We start from the raw sequence: 20,327 nt of genomic DNA, 5'->3' as shown, positions 1-20,327 counted from the left end.
GCTGCTGTGATGTGACTGGTGGGGGTCAAGGGTGTGGGGCAGGGCTGCTGTGATGTGACTGGTGGGGGTCAAGGGTGTGGGGCAGGGCTGCTGTGATGTGACTGGTGGGGGTCAAGGGTGTGGGGCAGGGCTGCTGTGATGTGACTGGTGGGTGTCTAGGGTGTGGGGCAGGGCTGCTGTGATATGACTGCGGACCAGCTTTTCAAAGCACTTCACCACTGGGGTGAGTGCAACTGGTCTGTAGTCGTTGAGGCTGGAGATGTGAGTCTTTTTGGACAAGGGAACTATAGTGGAGGACTTCAGGCAGGATGGGAACTCCCACTGTAGTACTGTGGGACTGAGCCAGGGATTGGTTGAAGATCTTAGTGAAGACTCCAGCCAGCTGGTCCGCATAATCCCTCAGCACCCGTCCCGGGACGCCGTCCAGACCCGTTGCTTTCCTTGGGTTGATGGACTGCAAGGTGCGCCTCACTTGATGTTCCTCCAGGGTGAGGGTGGTGCTGCTGTGGGCCTGGTGTGAGTTGGCCCTATCAGGTGAAGTGACCTCAAAGCGGACAAAGAAAATGTTGAGCTCCTCTGCCAGCGCAAGATCACCCACCGCAGCTCCCGGACTGGTCCGGTAGTTGGTCAGGTGCTGGATACCCAGCCACACCTTCCGGCTGTTGTTGCTGTCCAGGTGGTCCTCAATCCAGGTACCGGATTCAGCTGTACGCTCATGGCGCTGTATTGTGTAACCCGCTAGCTTGATCGCCGGGTCCGGGATGGATGGTTGAAGCCAGGTCTCGGTGATGAGAAGAATGCATGCATCCTTAGCACAGTTCTTTGCCTTGATCTGTAGCCTCAGTTCATCCATCTTACTCGCGAGGGATCTAGCGTTAGAGGGGAAAAGACTGGGAAGCGGTGGTTTGAATGGCTTCCTCCGTAGCCTTACTAGCGCTCCGGCTCTGCAGCCCCGCTTCTGCTTCCTCTCCCTCCGCCGCCTGCGCCCCCTCCCCGCCGGGATGATAATCCACGGAGAGCCGGGGCTCGTCGCTACGTCCACCGGGATCGTGTGTGAGCTGAGAAATTCATGTGTTACTTTCCCTTCGGAAAATAATCCGATCCTCAGGATATCATGCCGGCTGAAAGTGATATTCGCTCGGCAAAATGTGCACAAAACAAACACATGTACACAAAACAACATCCAAAAAGCGCTCCGACTGGTGAACCACTGACCGGTGCAACTGTGTGCGCACTGTTAAAAAATAACAGTAAAAAAACACAGTTGAAACCAGACATTTACATACAATGCAAAAAGACAAATACTATTTTTTGTCTCACTACTGAAATTATTTAATTTTGCTAAATGCAACAATAATGAGAGAGGGAATTTCCTAGAGAATTTTATATTACTTTCTACAAGGTCATAAGTTTACATACAGTTTCGTAGTATTTCACTTCCAAAAATCAGTTTTCCAAGTTTGCAAAGAGGTTGGGTTTGGTATTACCATGCTTACACCATACTTTGGTCAAGGTTAAGATGTTTTCTTTATAATTTGGTTCTATTGTATGTGGTTTTTTTTGTTTGTTTTTTTGATGAGAAAGGGCATTGGAAAATTAGATAAAATGTAACATTTTCTTTATGTGGTTGCTGTAAATTATGTACACATAAGACTCTAGTCTCATGAAAAAGAAAATAACTAGGTTTTGGGAGCATATGGGCAGCAATTCCCAAGATAGACTTCCCTGAAACATGCACAATATTATATGATTATCTGATCCCTCCACATAATGTTGAGCACTTGTGGCCTATGTTATATTATGTTAAACTGTCTCAAATTTTAAAAAGATGCTCTACTGTTTCATAAGGTACATACATTTAGGGACTTTGGTTGTCTTATCAAATATGCATGTTTTTTTTTTCTCTCAAATGGCAGTATTTTGTGTAATCAGAAACTACATTAAAGCTTTTGGAAATTAAATATAGAAAAATATATCAACGTTTACATTTTGTGAAAAACACGTTTTCCTCCAAGATGATTGGCTCAAACACTGACACGCTGCATATACAGATCAGTCCTTTTCACTCTTTTTCTTGCACTGGAGAGGAAAATGCAAGACAGGAGAATTATCCAGTTTTTGCAAATCCTACAAAATATTTATTCAAGAGCAAGACATTACTATATTACCATTAAACAGTTAAGCAGGTGGATACCTTTTTTGTTTTTAGTAAAAAAAATAAAGCACTCCAAAGCTCTAGCACTCATGCCCTCCCTTTCACAGTCTCGCCGGTAGAGGTAGCTTCTGACCTTATCAAGTGTCAGTCTGGGAAAAGAGAACGAGGAAAAGGATTGTGCTGACTTTTTCATGACTTAATCATAAAAAAAACTATATACTCCTCCTCTATCATCCAGTTTTACATTGGCACATCATGTGAAGAGCCATTTTAAAAGGCTAGTCTCATTAAAATCATATGGCATGTCATTTCACACATTCACTGTTGTCCAACAGATAAATCTTTTTTTAGTCTTCTGATTACATCTTATTTTTATATTTGGTTCTCAATCAGATATAAATAGTAATCATCATCAGTCCCTTGCAGTACAATCATCAAGTTGGTGCTCTATTCAAGATAAGGGATGCATTCTATAAAAGTAGTTGCATTCGGAGCTATTGGAGCGAACCAGGTTACAGACTTGACAAAGGTGCACCAAAAGAAAAAAAAATTACCAGAAAATGTGCCATGATGCAAGTATATGAACTATGACTTAAGTGGATTTAATCTTTACAACTCAAAATAATGTAGAAACTATCATTACTGCTACAGCATAATGTTCAGCAAAATGTAGAACTTGATTTCACCTTATTTCTTACATTCAACATATCATGTATACATCGAGTTTTCAAATACACAACTTTTCCTTATGTTATAGTTACTAATGTGAATTTATGATAAACATGTTATTAATTAGAAAACATAACACATTTAAAATGTCTTAAGTATTTTATAAATGACATCCCATCATTATTTGTATTTTTTGTACCTGCTGAGCTCAAAATATGGACATGAAAATCTTTTTCTTAACCGACATCATTACACTTTCAGCTGTTTACATTTTTGTCTTGGTGTTGAACTGTCTTCGGATGCATCATTCTACAAAAACAAAAAAAGCCAAGACCACCAGACTGAAAATCTGCTTTTTCCAACAGAGCTATTCAATCGGTTTTTAGCCCTACACATAGTCTGAAAGTGCAATTGAGGACTGAGCCTTGCACTGAACTTCACTTTATCATCCATTTCACTGTTCCTACTGTACTGTCGCTAAAATTTTAAATGTATTTATTTTTGTATATCTTACATTATTATTTAAAGCTGGGAGTTACCAGTTATTAATTCATTATGTGGAAGCATAATGATAATGACTTAATGTCACAATGTCCCCCAGACAACAGTGATGGTAGAATTGTTTCAAACAACTTCAAACCATGTTGTTATGAAAACAAAAACAAAAACAAAAAAAAAAACATTGAGATGGCAAGGAAAATTCTCAAGTCAAAGTTAAAGGTTCTAATCTTTACGATTTCAATGCTAGTTGCTCAACCAACACTGCTGGAAAAAAAAGGTTTTTATATAAAACATAACCCTGAGTTCTCTTTTAAAATTGACATTAATTTACCTGTGTTAAATCGGATGGGGAGAAGCTTGACAAAGAAGACTGAAGAGGACAACAAATATCCTTTCTCATGAAATACATTTGTGTATCTAATTGTTACACAAAATGCACCCTTTTCATTGGGGTGTGAATAAGAAAGAACACAATTTAAATTGTTTTCTAACCTAGTAAGATATTGGAATTATTGTTAGGGAATTAAAAAATAAAAAAGCAAAAAGCTATGCATATGCTCAGAGTAAATTATAAAGAGCACCTGATCCAACTGAACAAGTTCAACTTTTAAGTTACTTTTTCTTGTCAACTACCAAATACTGACGTTAAAACAAAAATTCAAATCAACTCTAAAATTTCTAGCATCTCTTTTTGCAGGAAAAGCACAAAGAAAACAAAACGACTTATAGAACTCAACTCACTGTAGCAGCCACGAGTCCCACCACACGTTTTATTAGTTGTGATTTATATGACACTCTCAAGCTTTCTGGACATATGTTTAATATGCTACCTGAGGCTGGCACACCTAACAGGTGGGAGAAGGTAAAGAAACAATTTACCTTCATAAGGTGTCACTGAACAAAAGAAAGAACTAACTGCTCACTGCAGACAGACTGTAAAGATTTGTTTATGACTAGTTTTGATCTAACAGGCTAATCTGATGAACACTAAAGGATACAATTTTACAAAACTGGATGTGCTTCCAAAGAATCATATACAGATTGTCATAACCCCATTTTGTTAATTTTTAATAATTTCTGTTACAAGATGCATCCCAAAAAGTGTTGCAGGCACAAATTCCATTAGCATGTAACTTCTAAATTGTTTGAATAAAAATTATTTTAACAATTTATCATCATCATTGTTTGTAGATTTGAGAATTTGTGTAATGCCATGTGAATATCGGATGAAAGGACTAGTTTCTTTTACTTTCACTTAGTTTTTTCCCTCATGGTGGGACAGTGCTTATGCCAGAAATAGTATTACTGTATGTTAACGATTTGAGAGCTTCAAAGGAATGAAACCTGAAAAAACATTCGTCCAAGTCTACATGGTTCTTCACATTAGACAAAAGGTAAACCTTTGTAGCATACTGGTAAAATTTGTTTGTGTTGGTAAAATTTGTTTCAAATATGGATCATTCTTTCTAAATGCCAATGAGTTTCATGAACATCAATCTTTCACATTTGCAATAATTGTTTTCCGAAATTTGACAGGCTGATACGTAGCCATTTTGAAAAGTCAGTCAATGTTCACTTTATGTATTGCTTAAAACTGGAGCATCATATGGGTATTCCAAATTTCTGATTTTTATCTCATGCATTTTCTATTGACATACATGTAATGGCCACAATTGATGAAATTTCAATACATTTTGTGTGCCTCCAAAGAATCTCTTACTGATCAAAATAATTACTGATCTTCAGTGCCAAATTTTGACAAGTTTGGATCGTTGTATCACAAAACACGAGACCAAACGTAACTTTTGACCACACCTACAAATTTAGTAGTATGCAACTTTGAAACATATTGGTCAAAATCCTTTTAACTATTAAATCAGAATCAGCATTAGATAAATGATAAATTCCATGAGAATTTGTTATGTATTGGGTTCCAGCAGCCTCACTACTCAGACCCCTAATTTAAAAAAAAAATAATAATAAGCACACTACCTGTCCCACAAGATGTCAACGCTACCCAACTTCAATCAAGATTTAGAAGAAAAAAAACAAAACAAACAAAATGCACCACATCTTAGTTTTGATGGGGGGAATAATAATAAATCAAACACCTTGACTGTCCGAATCTCCAATTCTGCACAATTACACCCAATCCACCCCAGTGCATTTTCTCTTTCAGTTTTTGAGATCACAGAAGAATTAATCCTGCCTTGTCAACAAAGTGACGACATATATGTGTTTTACCCACTTCTGAATTCACCAAGAGATATGTAACAAAGTAGGCAGTGATCGCATTAAGAAAGCATGCTGTGAAAATCGTTACATCAGAAAACAGGGAGTAATACGTACTTGCTAAAAACCTGACTATTACAACCAATGTAAATATGGGAAGTTTTAGAATGTTATCTTTATTTAAAATCATCTTATTGAGACATTAACATACAAAAAGATATGGGTCGACTTTCTGTTGAACAAAAAAAAAACAACCTGGAATTAAAAAAGAATAGCAAATATTCATCTCCATTGATTATTTCTTTTCAATATAGTTTTTTTTTTTTTTTTAACTATGCCAGAACTGTATTGTGGCCTCCCATCACACACGTTCTCCACCTCCATCAATGCTACGATGTAGCTGGTGTTTCCGCAGGCTGGCATGTTGCTGCAGCAGCAGGTTTTCTCAGTGTGGGCTCCATTTCAGGCAGAGAACTTACTGTATGCAGCCAGTCTCCAGCTTCTCAGCCTGTCTCAAATCCTCATCTTTTTGTTCTTCCTCCACTTCCTCCTTCTCCACAGCTGAAGGGTCCTGCTCTTGAGCTTCAGGAGATGACATAATCCCTTTGTTTCCCCGCTCCTGAAGGAGACTGAGTTGGTTGTTGAGGTCGTTCCTCTCTTTCTGTAGAGCTCTGCATAGCCGCTCCAGCAGCTCCAGCTTCCCTTGCAAAGCCTTGAAGTGGCCGTCACGCAGAGTTTTCTACAACACAATATAATGCTTTAGCAGGGTCGCATTTCCTCAAGACTGAGAACTGTGGAAAAGCTAGCCAGTAGTACTTGAATGAAGATTTAAAAACAAGGCCTCCCACATCTATTATTTTAATGTATTCATTTTTCCTTTCTGCAACAACAGCAATAAAACACGACGGAGGAGATCAGATAATGAAGTTCACCTCCTCTGCCATCTGTAGCAGGGCCTGGTTATTACTCTCCCATTTGGTCCTCCACTGCGTGGTTTCCTTCTCCAGCTTCTTGATCTTCTTAGTCATCTAAAGAAAAATGTAGATATATTTGCTATTAATACTATCCATAAAGCTGAAAAGTCAACTAAGAGGTATTCTAACCATTACGTTGTTGACAGCAACGGTTAATGACTGTGGTTTGATTTCACTATAAAGATCACACATGCAGTAATCCGAAGGAACACTGGAGGAAATGAGCACATTCAAACTGAGTGGAGTAGACAGAGACATGGGACTGGAGATCCAAATGTCCTCACACTTGCAGGACTGTTCTGGCAATTCTCTTCAAAGACTGTCAGACTCTGTGAGGAAATGCCTTTTAAATTAAGTGACAATGGTTTTAGCAAATCCACACAAGGGGCCTGATGTACAAAGAGTGCATGGATTTCAACATGAATCCATGCATGGAATTCTTGATGTTCAAAACTGTGCATACGCCCCAATCCACGCACATTTCTTTGAACACCACAATCAACGTGAAATTGAGAATATTTAAAACATGAAGCATCACAATCTGATTCCTCCACTCCTCCACAGAAATAAAGACAAGTTGTGCCAACGTGATTATTGAGGTGCAAACGTGAGAAATAAAGAACAAAGTTGCTTTAACTCGGAGTGTTGCATCCGCAGGAGGAGAAACCGGTCTAGATCCCGGTCCATCACCGGAGAAACACTTTCTGGACCTGCAGCACCTGCAGCCGACTAATATCAGACTCTGAAAGTTGCCTAAACATTCAATAACATTTTTATTCATTCATTTCTGAGTCACATCCGTTTGTACCAACCAACCTTTCCGTGACATCTTAGTTTTATTTTAATAGACAACTTTACAGAACCGGTTTTTCGCTGCAAAATGTATTTAAATGTTTTTCTGTCCAGACACAGTTATGGGATGTTTTAGAATCTGGCTTTTATCTCCAGTAATCGTCCCATACGGTCGTCATGGTGACAGAGATGTCCGACCTGTAGCAGCTCCAGCTGAAAGATCATGTTGGTCTGAACCGGAGCAGCTGGTCCAGTTCAGGACAGAGATCCAGAAGATCCTCTTGGTACCTGAACCAGCTGATGGTCCAGTCTTAGTCCTGGACCAGCAGATCCAGACTAAACCAGCTGATGGTCCAGTCTTAGTCCTGGACCAGCAGATCCAGACTAAACCAGCTGATGGTCCAGTCTTAGTCCTGGACCAGCAGATCCAGACTAAACCAGCTGATGGTCCAGTCTTAGTCCTGGACCAGCAGATCCAGACTAAACCAGCTGATGGTCCAGTCTTAGTCCTGGACCAGCAGATCCAGACTAAACCAGCTGATGGTCCAGTCTTAGTCCTGGACCAGCAGATCCACACTAAACCAGCTGATGGTCCAGTCTTAGTCCTGGACCAGCAGATCCACACTAAACCAGCTGATGGTCCAGTCTTAGTCCTGGACCAGCAGGTCCAGACTAAACCAGCTGAGGGTCCAGTCTTAGTCCTGGACCAGCAGATCCAGACTAAACCAGCTGATGGTCCAGTCTTAGTCCTGGACCAGCAGGTCCAGACTAAACCAGCTGATGGTCCAGTCTTAGTCCTGGACCAGCAGATCCACACTAAACCAGCTGATGGTCCAGTCTTAGTCCTGGACCAGCAGGTCCAGAGTAAACCAGCTGATGGTCCAGTCTTAGTCCTGGACCAGCAGATCCAGACTAAACCAGCTGATGGTCCAGTCTTAGTCCTGGACCAGCAGATCCAGACTAAACCAGCTGATGGTCCAGTCTTAGTCCTGGACCAGCAGATCCAGACTAAACCAGCTGATGGTCCAGTCTTAGTCCTGGACCAGCAGGTCCAGACTAAACCAGCTGATGGTCCAGTCTTAGTCCTGGACCAGCAGGTCCAGACTAAACCAGCTGATGGTCCAGTCTTACTCCTGGACCAGCAGGTCCAGACTAAACCAGCTGATGGTCCAGTCTTAGTCCTGGACCAGCAGATCCAGACTAAACCAGCTGATGGTCCAGTCTTAGTCCTGGACCAGCAGGTCGGTATGATCTGATCATCAGCAGGTTCCTCTAACGGAGCCAAAGCTCCATCAGGATTTGCAGGTTCCATCGTTGAGCTCCTTTAGTTGTTTTGTTCAGATCATGTGGTTGATTGTGAGATTGTTGCAGCTCCACTCTTGTGTATCTTATCTGGTGATGTGGGGACTGTCGTGTCCTTCCTGTGGTCCTGAACTTATTGTTGACGTCACGTTTCCTCATATTCTGCACTTCACTGCATCACCAGTGAGTGTCGCCAACGGACAAAACCTCAGAAAAGTGCGTACACCAGCCTTGGGTGAAAGACTGCAACTTTCTACGTTCAAGTTACTTTTTGAACATCCGGCCGTGAGCGTGGAAAGTGGCGTACCCACGTTTTTTGAGCGCCGCACTCTTTGGACATGAGGCCCCTGGTGTGCTTGCAGCTCCACAGTAAGAATGGGAGAAGGGTTGTACTTAATTAAAACCACTACTACTGTCATATAGCAGATGCTTTTATCCAAAGCGACTTACATCGGAGAGAACACACACACCATTTGAGCCCCAATTAGGGTTAAGGGCCTTGCTCATGGGCCCAAGGTGGTTTGTCTTGGTTGCCATTGTCAAAAGAATATCTAATACCTTTGTCCAACTCCCCAGCCCTTAGTGAAATTATAAAGACAGAGATGAAAAGCCAGTCAGTCAATAATTGAGTGTCTCTCTTGCCCTCACCTTCTCCATTTCTTGTCTGAAGGTTGAGAAGACTTCATTGCTTTTGGCCAAAGTGCTTTGAAACTCCTCAAACTTGTCCATATACAGAGAAAGCTGAGATGGGAGCAGAGAAAAGCCACTTTCAAACTTTACATGTGAATCGATGACAACGGCACGCTTTGGGCAAAAACTACAGTAGCAATGACTATCATATCAATAAAATACATTCTATTACTTATCATTCAAATGTGCTTCAGAAGAATGCAAAACATAACCAAGAAACACATAGTATTTGTGTACTTACTTGCTGTTTGAGCTGTGTTTCTTGCTCTTTCATCATCTCACATTTGCGTCTAGACTCTGTGGCATCCTTTAGCAGCTTAAGCATGAAAAGACAGACACTTCTTAAGCTCTTTCAAGGTCAGGCACTTTGACCATTATTAATAGTACGCAACACTCTTCCAACGATTTTACCTTTTCTAGTTTACTGGGTACTGTAGTAAATTAGGCTGATACGTAGCCATCCTTTGATGGCACAAGGAAAACTATACTACATCCATAAAAAGATCAAGCAAAGAAGATAAACTTACAAACTCCCTCTCTCGCTGCTGCTTCTCCTCAACTTCTTTCATCATTTCAGTAATTCTCTGCAGCTTGGCATCCATCAGCTGCTGCTGCAGTTCCTTGTGCTTGAACACTTTATCAATGTGCTGCAAGAGGAACATTTTTTTAATGACTCAAAAACACATAGCCTGACAATGACACCTTTGCTTTGCATTTTGCTTCGAGGATGGATGGATGGATGGATGGATGGATGGATGGATGGATGGATGGATGGATGGATGGATGGATGGATGGATGGATGGATGGATGGATGGATGGATGGATGGATGGATGGAGACCAAGTAATTCCATGTAAAAAAGTACCCATTGCCTATAAAAAAAAATACTAAGAAATGGTACAAACCAGCCTCCAAATGACGGCCTGTCTGAGATTTGGACATACTCAATGGAATCCATGTTATGGAGAGGGTGTCCTTTCATTTGAGACAGAAGCTCACATTTTTTTTTTTAAATAAAATAAAATGGCAGATTGTCCTGCAATGAAAACAGCTGAAAAACCTTGAATGGTTTAACAACAGACCAATGTATTTTTTTAGAAACATTAAACATGACACATTGTTTTTTGTTTTAGTAAGAATAAACACAAGAACTTGCGCTCCAAAGAAGGATAAGCACTCAATAAGACCTAGGCAAAACTTGACAATATAAGCCTTCGAGCAGCAATAACTGACACATCGTTGGGGTCTTTAGGCAGGAACTTCCTTTCACCAGTATTTCATTTAGTTAGTTCCATGACTATGGGCAGAAATATGTGCCACTAGAAACTGAATTTGAATAATTTATATTTGAATTTGAACTGCAAGTAAGGAGTAAAAGTAAAAAGTCGTCTGAAAAATAATTACTCCAGTATAGATAACCAAAATTTCTTCTTAAGTAAGGTAACGGAGTATTTGTACTTTGTTACTTGACACCTCTGCTTTTTAAGGTTAAGTCGACCACAGAAGCTAGAATGACTGAACTGATTGAGGAAATTTTCAGCGAAAACCGTTTGCTAAGTTCAGAAAATTGCATTCCTTTACTATGATACAGCATTTAAATCCAGGAAAAGACAACACTATTAAGATATCCATCACAGCCAATATCTATTCTCATATCAAAATATTGGTGTAATAGTGATATTTTGCTCAGCCCTATCTGTAAATATTAGTATATATATATATATATATATATATATATATATATATATATATATATATATATATATATATATATATATATATATATATATATATTGAATCAGGACCCCTGTAATATGACATGTATTGAATCAAAATATTGAGTTCCCACCCTCAGTGCAAGGGGAACATCCCTGAGTTTTCTCTGACTTTCTTGGCCAAATCCCATATCCAGCAAATAAAGTAATAATTAATGTTTTGCTTAAAGGTATAGTTGGTCACACACTCCTCAGCAGAAATTTTTCTACAAAACGGCAAGATATAAATCTACACTTTTTACACAGAGTGGAGAAAACACAATAGGTTTCGAAATATCTAGCTCCCATTGGTTGTTTATATCGTTGGAAGAAAATAGGTTATAGTGGGCTACGTGAAAAGGAGTTCTTTGTATCTGCACTCGATTGCTCTTCCTCCGGAAGACCCGGATGTCTGGCACAGTAAAGTTGAAATTGAATTGCAATAACTGAATTTGAATTGTGAGAACTGAATGTAGATTCAGTTTTTTAATGCAATGATTCAAATTAAACATTACAAATTCAAATTATGTGATTCAGATTCAGTTTTTTGATGAAATTATTCAAGTTGAGCAATTCAAATTCAAATATAAATTATTCAAATTCAGTTTCTAGTGGCACATATTTCTGCCCATACATGACACCTTCCAGCAGGCTTAACATGGATTTCTGGCATTCCAGGGACACTTCCCTAATCAGGTTTCCCACTCTTTCCCTGAAATTATTTTCCATTACTTTTCCAGGACATTTTGAGACGACATTTTAATTAAGGGTGCTCCTCTTCCCTGTGGTCTCTGTGAGTATCTCACTCTGTTGACAGATACTTTTATTGGAAATTAAGGAGGTTAAGTCTACATGAAAAGTCATTAATCCCTCGACATATGTGCACACGCGCAGTATTTTAATACAACAGAACTGCAACATTTTTTTTCCACTTACTTTCTAATGTCAGACAATAAAACAAGTATGAAATACTCTATAAAGTGCAGCCCATTGCAGATTACCTGTTAACTGTAATTAGCTCCCGCTATGCTTAAATCAGAGCTGCATCCACTGCACACAGCCAATTCAGTAAAGAACACGCCCACTCCAGCTCTCCTCTGCCTGTCACTCAACACAGGACAGGAAGGAGAGAAAAACCTCACATCACGGATCAATACTAACAACAATTTTCAACTTTCAGTCGCTAGTTTAGTGTCTCTTTACAGCAAAGCAGATTACAGCAAAGTGGTCCAACAAGACAGCATGGCATGAGTAATTTAAACATTAAGGCTGAGGTTACAGTAGGTTGTATGTATCCCTTAACTGTGTTTTTATTTTAACTGTGAAGCGCTCTGTGACCATGGTCTGTGAAGAGCGCTCTACAAATAAAGTTTACTTACTTACTTACTTCTGCAAGATAACAAATAACCAAGATACAGTACAGTCACCTTTTTCATTAGCAGGGATTCCTTATAGTTTTCAGAGGGCTGTTTGGCTCAGCTAAACCTTGAGGAACTACATATTGAAGGGTGTCTGCTGATCAGGCATTCCAAATTACACTCAACTATGTCAGGTGAACATGAATCATGCGAACAGATCTCAGACAATTTTGACCAGCACATTTGATGAAGATTGAGATTACAAGAAAAAACAATACGTGGACCGACAAGGAGGCCTTATTGGCGTATTACGCCAATGAAAAGGTCTAGCAGGGCTTTTTAATCTCTATTTCTACCACTTTTTTTTTTTTTTACCACATACAGTTGTGTGAAAAAGTGTTTGCCCCCTTCCTGATTTCTTATTTTTTTGCATGTTTGTCCCACTTAAATGTTTCAGATCATCAAACTAATTTAAATATTAGACAAAGATAACACAAGTAAACACAAAATGCAGTTTGTAAATGAAGGTTTTTATTATTAAGGGAAAATAAAAATCCAAACCTACATGGCCCTGTGTGAAAAAAATGATCTGCTTCTTAGAACCTCCTGAAGTTTTTTAGTTTTTTTGTTTTGCCTACATCTGTTTTCAGTACCCACATCTGGAGGTTTAAGCACCTGGTTGGGTTGCCAAATATAAAAGCCTTGTGACAAGCTAATTTTGCCACCTCACATATATTTTACTCTTGTGGTACCTGAACATAATGAGCAAGATGGCTGTCCATTTACCCAGAGCCTAGGGATCTGGGGGGTTGGTAACACGTTGTATGTAGCCCCTATCAGGAATCTAATGCGACTCTCTCCTCCATGCTCCACAGGTCTTTCCAACGAAGCTTCCTCTTTTCCACACTTGCCAGTTCAACCACATTCCCTGCTTAGCCTGGGCTACTGTGCTTTTGCGCCCCTTACTTACTCCATCCTCCTGTCTATGTACCTGCTCCATGACTAACTTAATTTTTTCTTTTGTACCTGCTCTGCTCAACACTGGTTCACCTGAGCCAAACCCCCCAGAAACTAAAACTCTGGGCAGAAGGGGGCGTATCATGGTCATTGTGTTAAGCTACCACAACATTAAAACATATCTTGTCAAGCTGTAAAATTAGCTTGTCACAAGGCAGGTACACCGTCGATACAATCAGGTTCTGAAAGCTTAGCTGCAGCAATTGAAAATACATGAAAGCAAAATTCAGGTGTTAAGAGATATAAAACAATTAAGTTTGTGTGTAAGGGGGAGAAATACAAAGGAAGTCAGGTAGGTGAGTGTCTGGTTGTTTAGAAGCTGCTAGGAACTGGGAAATGCAGGTAGATTTAGGTGGAAAGCTGATTATTCTTCGGGGAAAGGTTTATACTAGGTTAAGGCCAGACAGTCTTACAGTCAGTTAGTGAGTGAATAGTTTGTTACTGAGCTAACAGTTCCCTGGGAAGATTCAGTGGAAGAGGCATATGAAAAGAAAAAGCTTAGATATGCGAAATTAGGGGTAGAAGCTGAGCAGTGAGGATTCTTTCAGTATAAGTGGGAGGTGGAGGTTTCATAACTAGATCAGTTATTGGGGGAATTGGGTGTACGTCACTCGTGGATCACAGCACTCCAGTTCTGAGATCTTTACACTGGCTCCCTTTACCTCAGATTTTATTACAAAACACAAACTAGATATGATGTTTTTAACGGAAACTTGGTTAAATCAGGATAATTATGCTGCAGTTCTTCTAGAAACAACCCCTCCCAACTACAGCTTCATGAGTAAACAGACAGAATGAGAAAGGAGAAGTAGCTGCTCTGTTTAGTAACTCCCTTCAATGTAAGCAAATGTCTTATGATATCTATGCTTCATCTGAATATGTGGCTGTTCAGTGGAAATCCTCATCCTGTGTGTTGTTTCTCAATACCTACAGACCACTTAAGTACCATGCAAGCTTCTTTGATGATTTTGCTGGATTGCCGTCTGTCATCTGTGTTGATTTTGATTGTGTAATTGTTGTTGGGTATATTAACATCCATGTTGACAACCCTGAGGACATAGGGGCAAAGGAACTGTGTTGTGTTCTTGATCATTTTGGACATCAACATGCGATGGAAAAAAGGTACAACAAAGGACATTGTCTTGACTTAATAATGGCCAAAGGTTTCTTCAAAACCTCCAAGGTCATGGTGACAGATGTTGCTCTGACTCACCATTCTTGTGTTTTCTTTGAGTTTTATTAATGTCAACAGAAGCTTCCAGACAAAGATTATTAAGAAACTGTACATAGATGAAAATACCAGAGAAATGTTTATTAAGATTTACTTCTCACCCCTCCTCAACTCACTTTCAATTAACAAGCTTATTGATAATGATTGTTAATCATTATCTAAGCTAATCAGTGGTAAAATGATTAGTATTATTGATACCATTGCTCTGACCAAGGTGAAAGTGATTACTGCTAAAAAGAAACCTCCCAATGAGTTTGACCCATTCTTTACTAACAAGATTCAGAAAATCAGACAGTACTCCTATACTAGTGTGTCCAATGAGAGAAACCATGACACAATTCTGTCCAGTCAACCATAAGAACCTGGATGACATCATGCGCCAACTGAACTCCACCACTTGCTGCCTTAATAGTCAACCAACAGGGTTTTTTATAAGTGTTGCACATTGTATGGCCTCGGATCTTCTCAACATTGTAAATACATCTCTGCTTTCAGGTATCTTTCCTCAGTGCCTACAAACATTAAGACAGTAGTGAAGTTAGCCTATTATCACCTAAATAATATAGGGGATTAAAGGACTGATTTCTCAGCAAGCGTTTATCAGTAGACTGGACAACTGTAATGCTGTTCTCCCAGGTCTCCCAAAATAGCTAACAGCTGCAATAGTTCAGAAGGCTGCTGCCCGAGTCCTCACTAAGACAAAAAGAGCTGACCATATAACTCCAGTTCCAATATCTCTACACTGTCTGTCACAGATTACAGTTTAAAATCCTACTGTTGTTTTATAAATCTCTGAACTGTCTAGGGTAGGGATGCAAATTATCGATTATTTCATTAATTGATAGTTGATAACCTTATCGATCGATCATCGATTAGTTGATAAGCGGCGTTTTTCCCCCATCTGAGATACAAACATAATTTTTTTTGCTTATATAAAATACAAAGGACATTTTAATGTATTCCTTAATCAAATATTTATTTGATACAAAAGTAACAAAAAGACATTTTTGTACCACAAGGAATATAATATAAAGTGCACTTCAAGGCTATTAGTAGTAGCAGCAGCCATAATAGTGTAATTTGTGTCAAGCAAATTTTAAGTTCTAGTTACGTTTTAAGTTAGAGTTTCTGCAGTGTTCAAAATAAAATTATGAGACCTGCTGTATTGGAGAACATTTTCTTTTAGTTAAAACTGTAGCGGGGACAGATGTTTAGAGAAACCTATGTATGTACCGGGTGAAGGCTGATTTATGGTTTCGCGTTACAACGACGCAGAGCCTACGCCGTAGGCTACGGCGGCGGCTCTGCGTCGATTTAAGGCGGAACCATAATTCAGGCTTTAGGGGAGCATATCGGAGAAGAACCAGAAGAATATAGAGTGGATTCAAAATAAAAGTTAAGCACTGAGCTACATGTGTCTCCCGTCTGGGCCATTGCAGACTCATTGCCTGAGCATGATGTTACTAAAACCAAACATATCCGCCGTCTCTTTCTTCTGTGCGCGCCGCGGCGGCAGCGTGTTGTGTCGCATTAAATGTGGTCCGGGCGTAATACCAGCTGGTGAAATTAAAAAGGAAAAAAATAAATAAATAAATAAATAGATTAATTGTAATCGTTAATTTTAATCGGGTAATTTCATAACGGCAATTAATCGAAAATCGATTAATTATTAACATCCCTAGTCTAGGGCCAAACAAAGTACATCTCCGATCTCCTGGTCCATTATAAACAAACCATAACCATCAGGTTGCCAGGATCACACCTTCTATCTATAACCAGAGTTAGAACCAAACATGGTGAGGCAGCGTTCAGCTTTTTCACCCTCACCTGTGGAACAAACTCCCAGAATGCATCAGAGCTACTGAAACTCTCAGTTGCTTAAAGGCAAATATATGTGCAGTTTGAGCCTGCGTTTACGTCCATTCGCGTTCACAACCAACTGCAACGTTGCTCGCATAGTACGCGAGGAGAACGGGTCGTACGGGTAACCGATTGGGGGCAGTAAGCAGAGCAACAGTTGGAACAGTGATTTAAATATTTGGTAGTAGTATAATAAACCAGCTGGTGGAATAAAGATAAATAAACAAGACAGCAACACGGATCTCTGCACTGCATTGCTTGTGATCTGGACCACTGACCTGGACCACTGACCTGGACCAGGACCACTGACCTGGACCACTGACCTGGACCAGGACCACTGACCTGGACCACTGACCTGGACCAGGACCACTGACCTGGACCACTGACCTGGACCACTAACCTGGACCACTAACCTGGACCAGGACCACTGACCTGGACCTGGACCACTGACCTGGACCACTGACCTGGACCTGGACCACTGACCTGGACCAGCACCACTGGTGGCCAAAGCGAGAACTGCAGGTCGCATACGCATTCAGAGTCTTTAGGAGAACATGCACATCGACGCATCAAACGAACTGAGGAAACGCGCGTCGGCTATGATGCCTACGCGTTCTGAACAGAAAGTATATTAGCCCCTTCGAGTTTGAACACCTTTTTATTTACTGCTGCATTTCAGTAATCCACTATAATGCACTGCAACCTTTATTTCTTGTATTTCATTTGGTAATTCTTTATAAGTGATGTCTGTATTAAATTATTGTGTTTTAATTGATTTTTACACTGGTACTTTTAAATGTGCGCCTTAAAATTTTACCATATTTTAAATCTTGTAAATTCTGTTTGGGTTAGAGTTTTTAGGTTTAGCCTTGTACATTTTATAATGTTTTTTTTTAAATCCATTATTATTATTATTATTATTATTATTATTAATAATAATAATAATAATAATAATAATAATAAAAAATCATCATCATCATCATCACCATCATCATCATCATCATAACATAATTATTATCATCATCTTTTGTTTAAACTTTAAAACATGCTTTTTATATATGTGTTAATGTCGTTGTAAAATGCTGTGAATCACCCTGAATTGTGCTATATAAAATAAAGACTGGTTTAGGAACACAATACATCAGACATTTTTGCTGCCATATCAACCATCCAGACCTCTCGGGTCTTCGGGTTCATGTCTGCTCTGTGTCCCCATTCAGCTTTTATGCCCCACAGATCCGTAACAAAATTCCGGAAAAGTGCTGAAACCCACAGTTCCTTTGAATCAAGGTTAAGGTATTTCACTGAATTATTTAAATTATTCTGAATTTAACTTTAAACAATGTTACTTTTAGTACCCAATTGTAACTCTAGTTTAAGTCTAACTTTTTCTTTATTCTGCCACTGTACTGTAACCTTTTCTCTCCTCTTCACTTTTCATATTTTTAAATCACCTATATTGGTAAATCACCTTGAATTGCCTTGTTGCTGAAATGTGCCTTGTTTATTTCAAACATCAACATCTTGTCCTGCACCTTATCTAGACTTACGCCCGATTTATGCTTCTGATTCAAAACTACGGCGTAGCAACGTAGTAGATATGAATTCGATGTCGTAGACTATGGCATAGCCTGACAGCATCTGTTTCCAAATGTAACCACAGTTACAGTACATCAAAGCCAGGACCCACCATCTAACTTTTTGGCTGGCTGCCAAAGCGTGGGGGGATTCAATGTCATGAGAATTTAGATTAAGCTATACTACATTTATTATTAACTGACGGAGAGTCGGCTCAGCCAACTGCTGCCTGACCAAAGCAATCAGCAGCTTGTACTGACCCAGTCTCGACTAACAGCCTTGGTAAACGCAGCAGTCATTTTTCATTTTCCCCATCGAATATTCTGCTGTAAACATCTGCCAGAAGCTGCCCTGCTATTTCAGCAGGGATTGGCTGAAGGAGCTGGTGGCCATGACTTCCCAGGCAATATGTCTGTGTGCAGTACCAGGAAATGAGGCTTCAAAACCACTCAACTAATGGGTTCAATGACTAATGCTCCATGCATTGCTTTTACAGTCTATGCTACGTCTATGCAGTCTATTTTACAGTCTATAATGGCCAGCAAGAAACTTGATTGCTACATTTTCTGAATTTTCCCAATGCCAATCCTTCTGAATCATTTTTTAAGTTGGGTAGAACGATAAGTTTGCAGCAATATCCGTAAGAATGACTGATGCTCAACATTTATCAGCTCCTGTTGTAAAGTATTCTTTATTTTCTCCATAGCTATGCCTGAGCGACATACAGGAAGTAAACAAAAGGAAATTTAGCACTGCGAGACAGCATAGGCCCTGTGCGTACCTGCTACGCAGAGGCATAAATCAGGCTTTCCATGTACTTCTTTTGGCGTTTTTAGATTAGACCCCGTTATTTTCCCTGGATGAAGAACATGTGTTTAACACGCGCTGGGCAATGGAAACGGAAGGCACGTTATTGCCTCCCCTGGTGCCCGAAGCAGACTCAGGAGGCATTATCAGCACTACTACTACTACTATCAGCTGTACTACTTAACATGATGGCCCTGCTGTCGGTCTGGTTGATGCCCAACACATTATTCAATTAGGTCTTTGTCCAAATGTTGAAGCCAAATCAATTATTTCTGGGAAACAAGTCAAACATAAATACAGAGCCAGCAGAGAAGGCAGATGAAATTTAATTTCACATATGTCCAGGACTTTTCTTACCCAATTACCTTACCTTTGCTCAAGTAGCAACAGTGATGCATTGCAAATTTTCTTCTCTTTTTTATTATTTAATTTAAAAATATGCTTGATGCCAATGCCAGTTTACAGTAAAAAATTAACAAGAACAGTGAACCAATTGTGGGTATTCTCACCTCTTCTCTGAGCTCATACTGCTCAATAAGCTTTTTAAGCTTCTCGGCCAGCTCCATGTTCTCCTGCCTCAGCTTGGTGTTGTGTGAACTGTGTTGTTCCATCTGCACTTCAATATCACCCAAGGTCATCTGAAAATGTAGCATGGCCTCTTTCCTCTGCTCTTCGTACTCCCTGGACCGCTGAGCGTTCTCCTCCTGTCAGGTGGCAGACAAGAGAATGTTCACTTTACAATGAGTCATTCACCTGTTCACTCAAGCAAACAACTTTGTGAACAAGGCAATTTCGTGTAATGCTCTGCTTAAAAGGTACTATGATACATGGACAGTCTAGGAATGGAAGGGCTTAATTTATAGAGTACTCTTCATTCAAATAATCTCAGAGTGCTTACAAGATAAAACAAGTTAAAAACAGGTACAAATTTAAAAACTCAGAGATAGAGAAGCGGCGAACAAACACGCCAGGGTCCTCTCCTCTCTACTCTCCGTAGCAGTTAAAAACTTTCCTGAATAGGAAGGTTTTTAGGCCTGTCTGTCATTAAAACAAAACATAAAAATCTGTATAAATCCAGTGTTACTGCAGTGCTGAGCTCATTATATACTGCTATTAGCAGATTAGATTGTAGAAGATCATTAAGGTTTTTGCCCAAAAATCTTCAGGGGATTGACAACCGTGTCTTAAGCCAGACAAAGGTAGTAACTTTTTTTATTTAACATCAAAAATTGTATATTCATCATAAACATTCACACGTAATCTGAATCACTTTTGCATTTTGCTTTTCCTTTTCCTCTGCTTCTTTATGGCAAATATTTATCTCATGCCGCTCCAACATTATTCTCTGGTTTTACCAAAGATAAAAATAAAGCCTTTGCCTGCAGTGATAGAAAAAAGTTGTGGCAAG

The 20,327-nt window shown here is 39.6% G+C and overlaps 1 protein-coding gene across 3 annotated transcripts in view; it reads right to left on the bottom strand.

Moving 5' to 3' along the window:
• Positions 1 to 1,369: 1,369 nt before the first annotated feature.
• The window catches only part of txlng (taxilin gamma), a 92,556-nt gene continuing 73,598 nt past the window's right edge, over positions 1,370 to 20,327 (bottom strand). For all 3 annotated transcript variants that reach the window (XM_061735573.1, XM_061735581.1, XM_061735590.1), the window contains 6 exons: positions 19,429 to 19,623; positions 9,843 to 9,962; positions 9,557 to 9,631; positions 9,274 to 9,366; positions 6,490 to 6,585; positions 1,370 to 6,296 (listed from right to left, as the gene is read on the bottom strand). In XM_061735573.1, coding sequence (XP_061591557.1) covers positions 6,033 to 6,296; positions 6,490 to 6,585; positions 9,274 to 9,366; positions 9,557 to 9,631; positions 9,843 to 9,962; positions 19,429 to 19,623 — 843 coding nt within the window. In that variant the 3' untranslated portion in view covers positions 1,370 to 6,032. The remainder of the gene's footprint in view (positions 6,297 to 6,489; positions 6,586 to 9,273; positions 9,367 to 9,556; positions 9,632 to 9,842; positions 9,963 to 19,428; positions 19,624 to 20,327) is intronic.

The sequence above is a fragment of the Cololabis saira genome, chromosome 2, assembly GCF_033807715.1.
Source record: "Cololabis saira isolate AMF1-May2022 chromosome 2, fColSai1.1, whole genome shotgun sequence".
Classification (NCBI taxonomy): Eukaryota; Metazoa; Chordata; class Actinopteri; order Beloniformes; family Belonidae; genus Cololabis; species Cololabis saira.
Note: the sequence above shows the minus strand (reverse complement) of the source record. Positions and strands in the feature narration are given on the sequence as shown.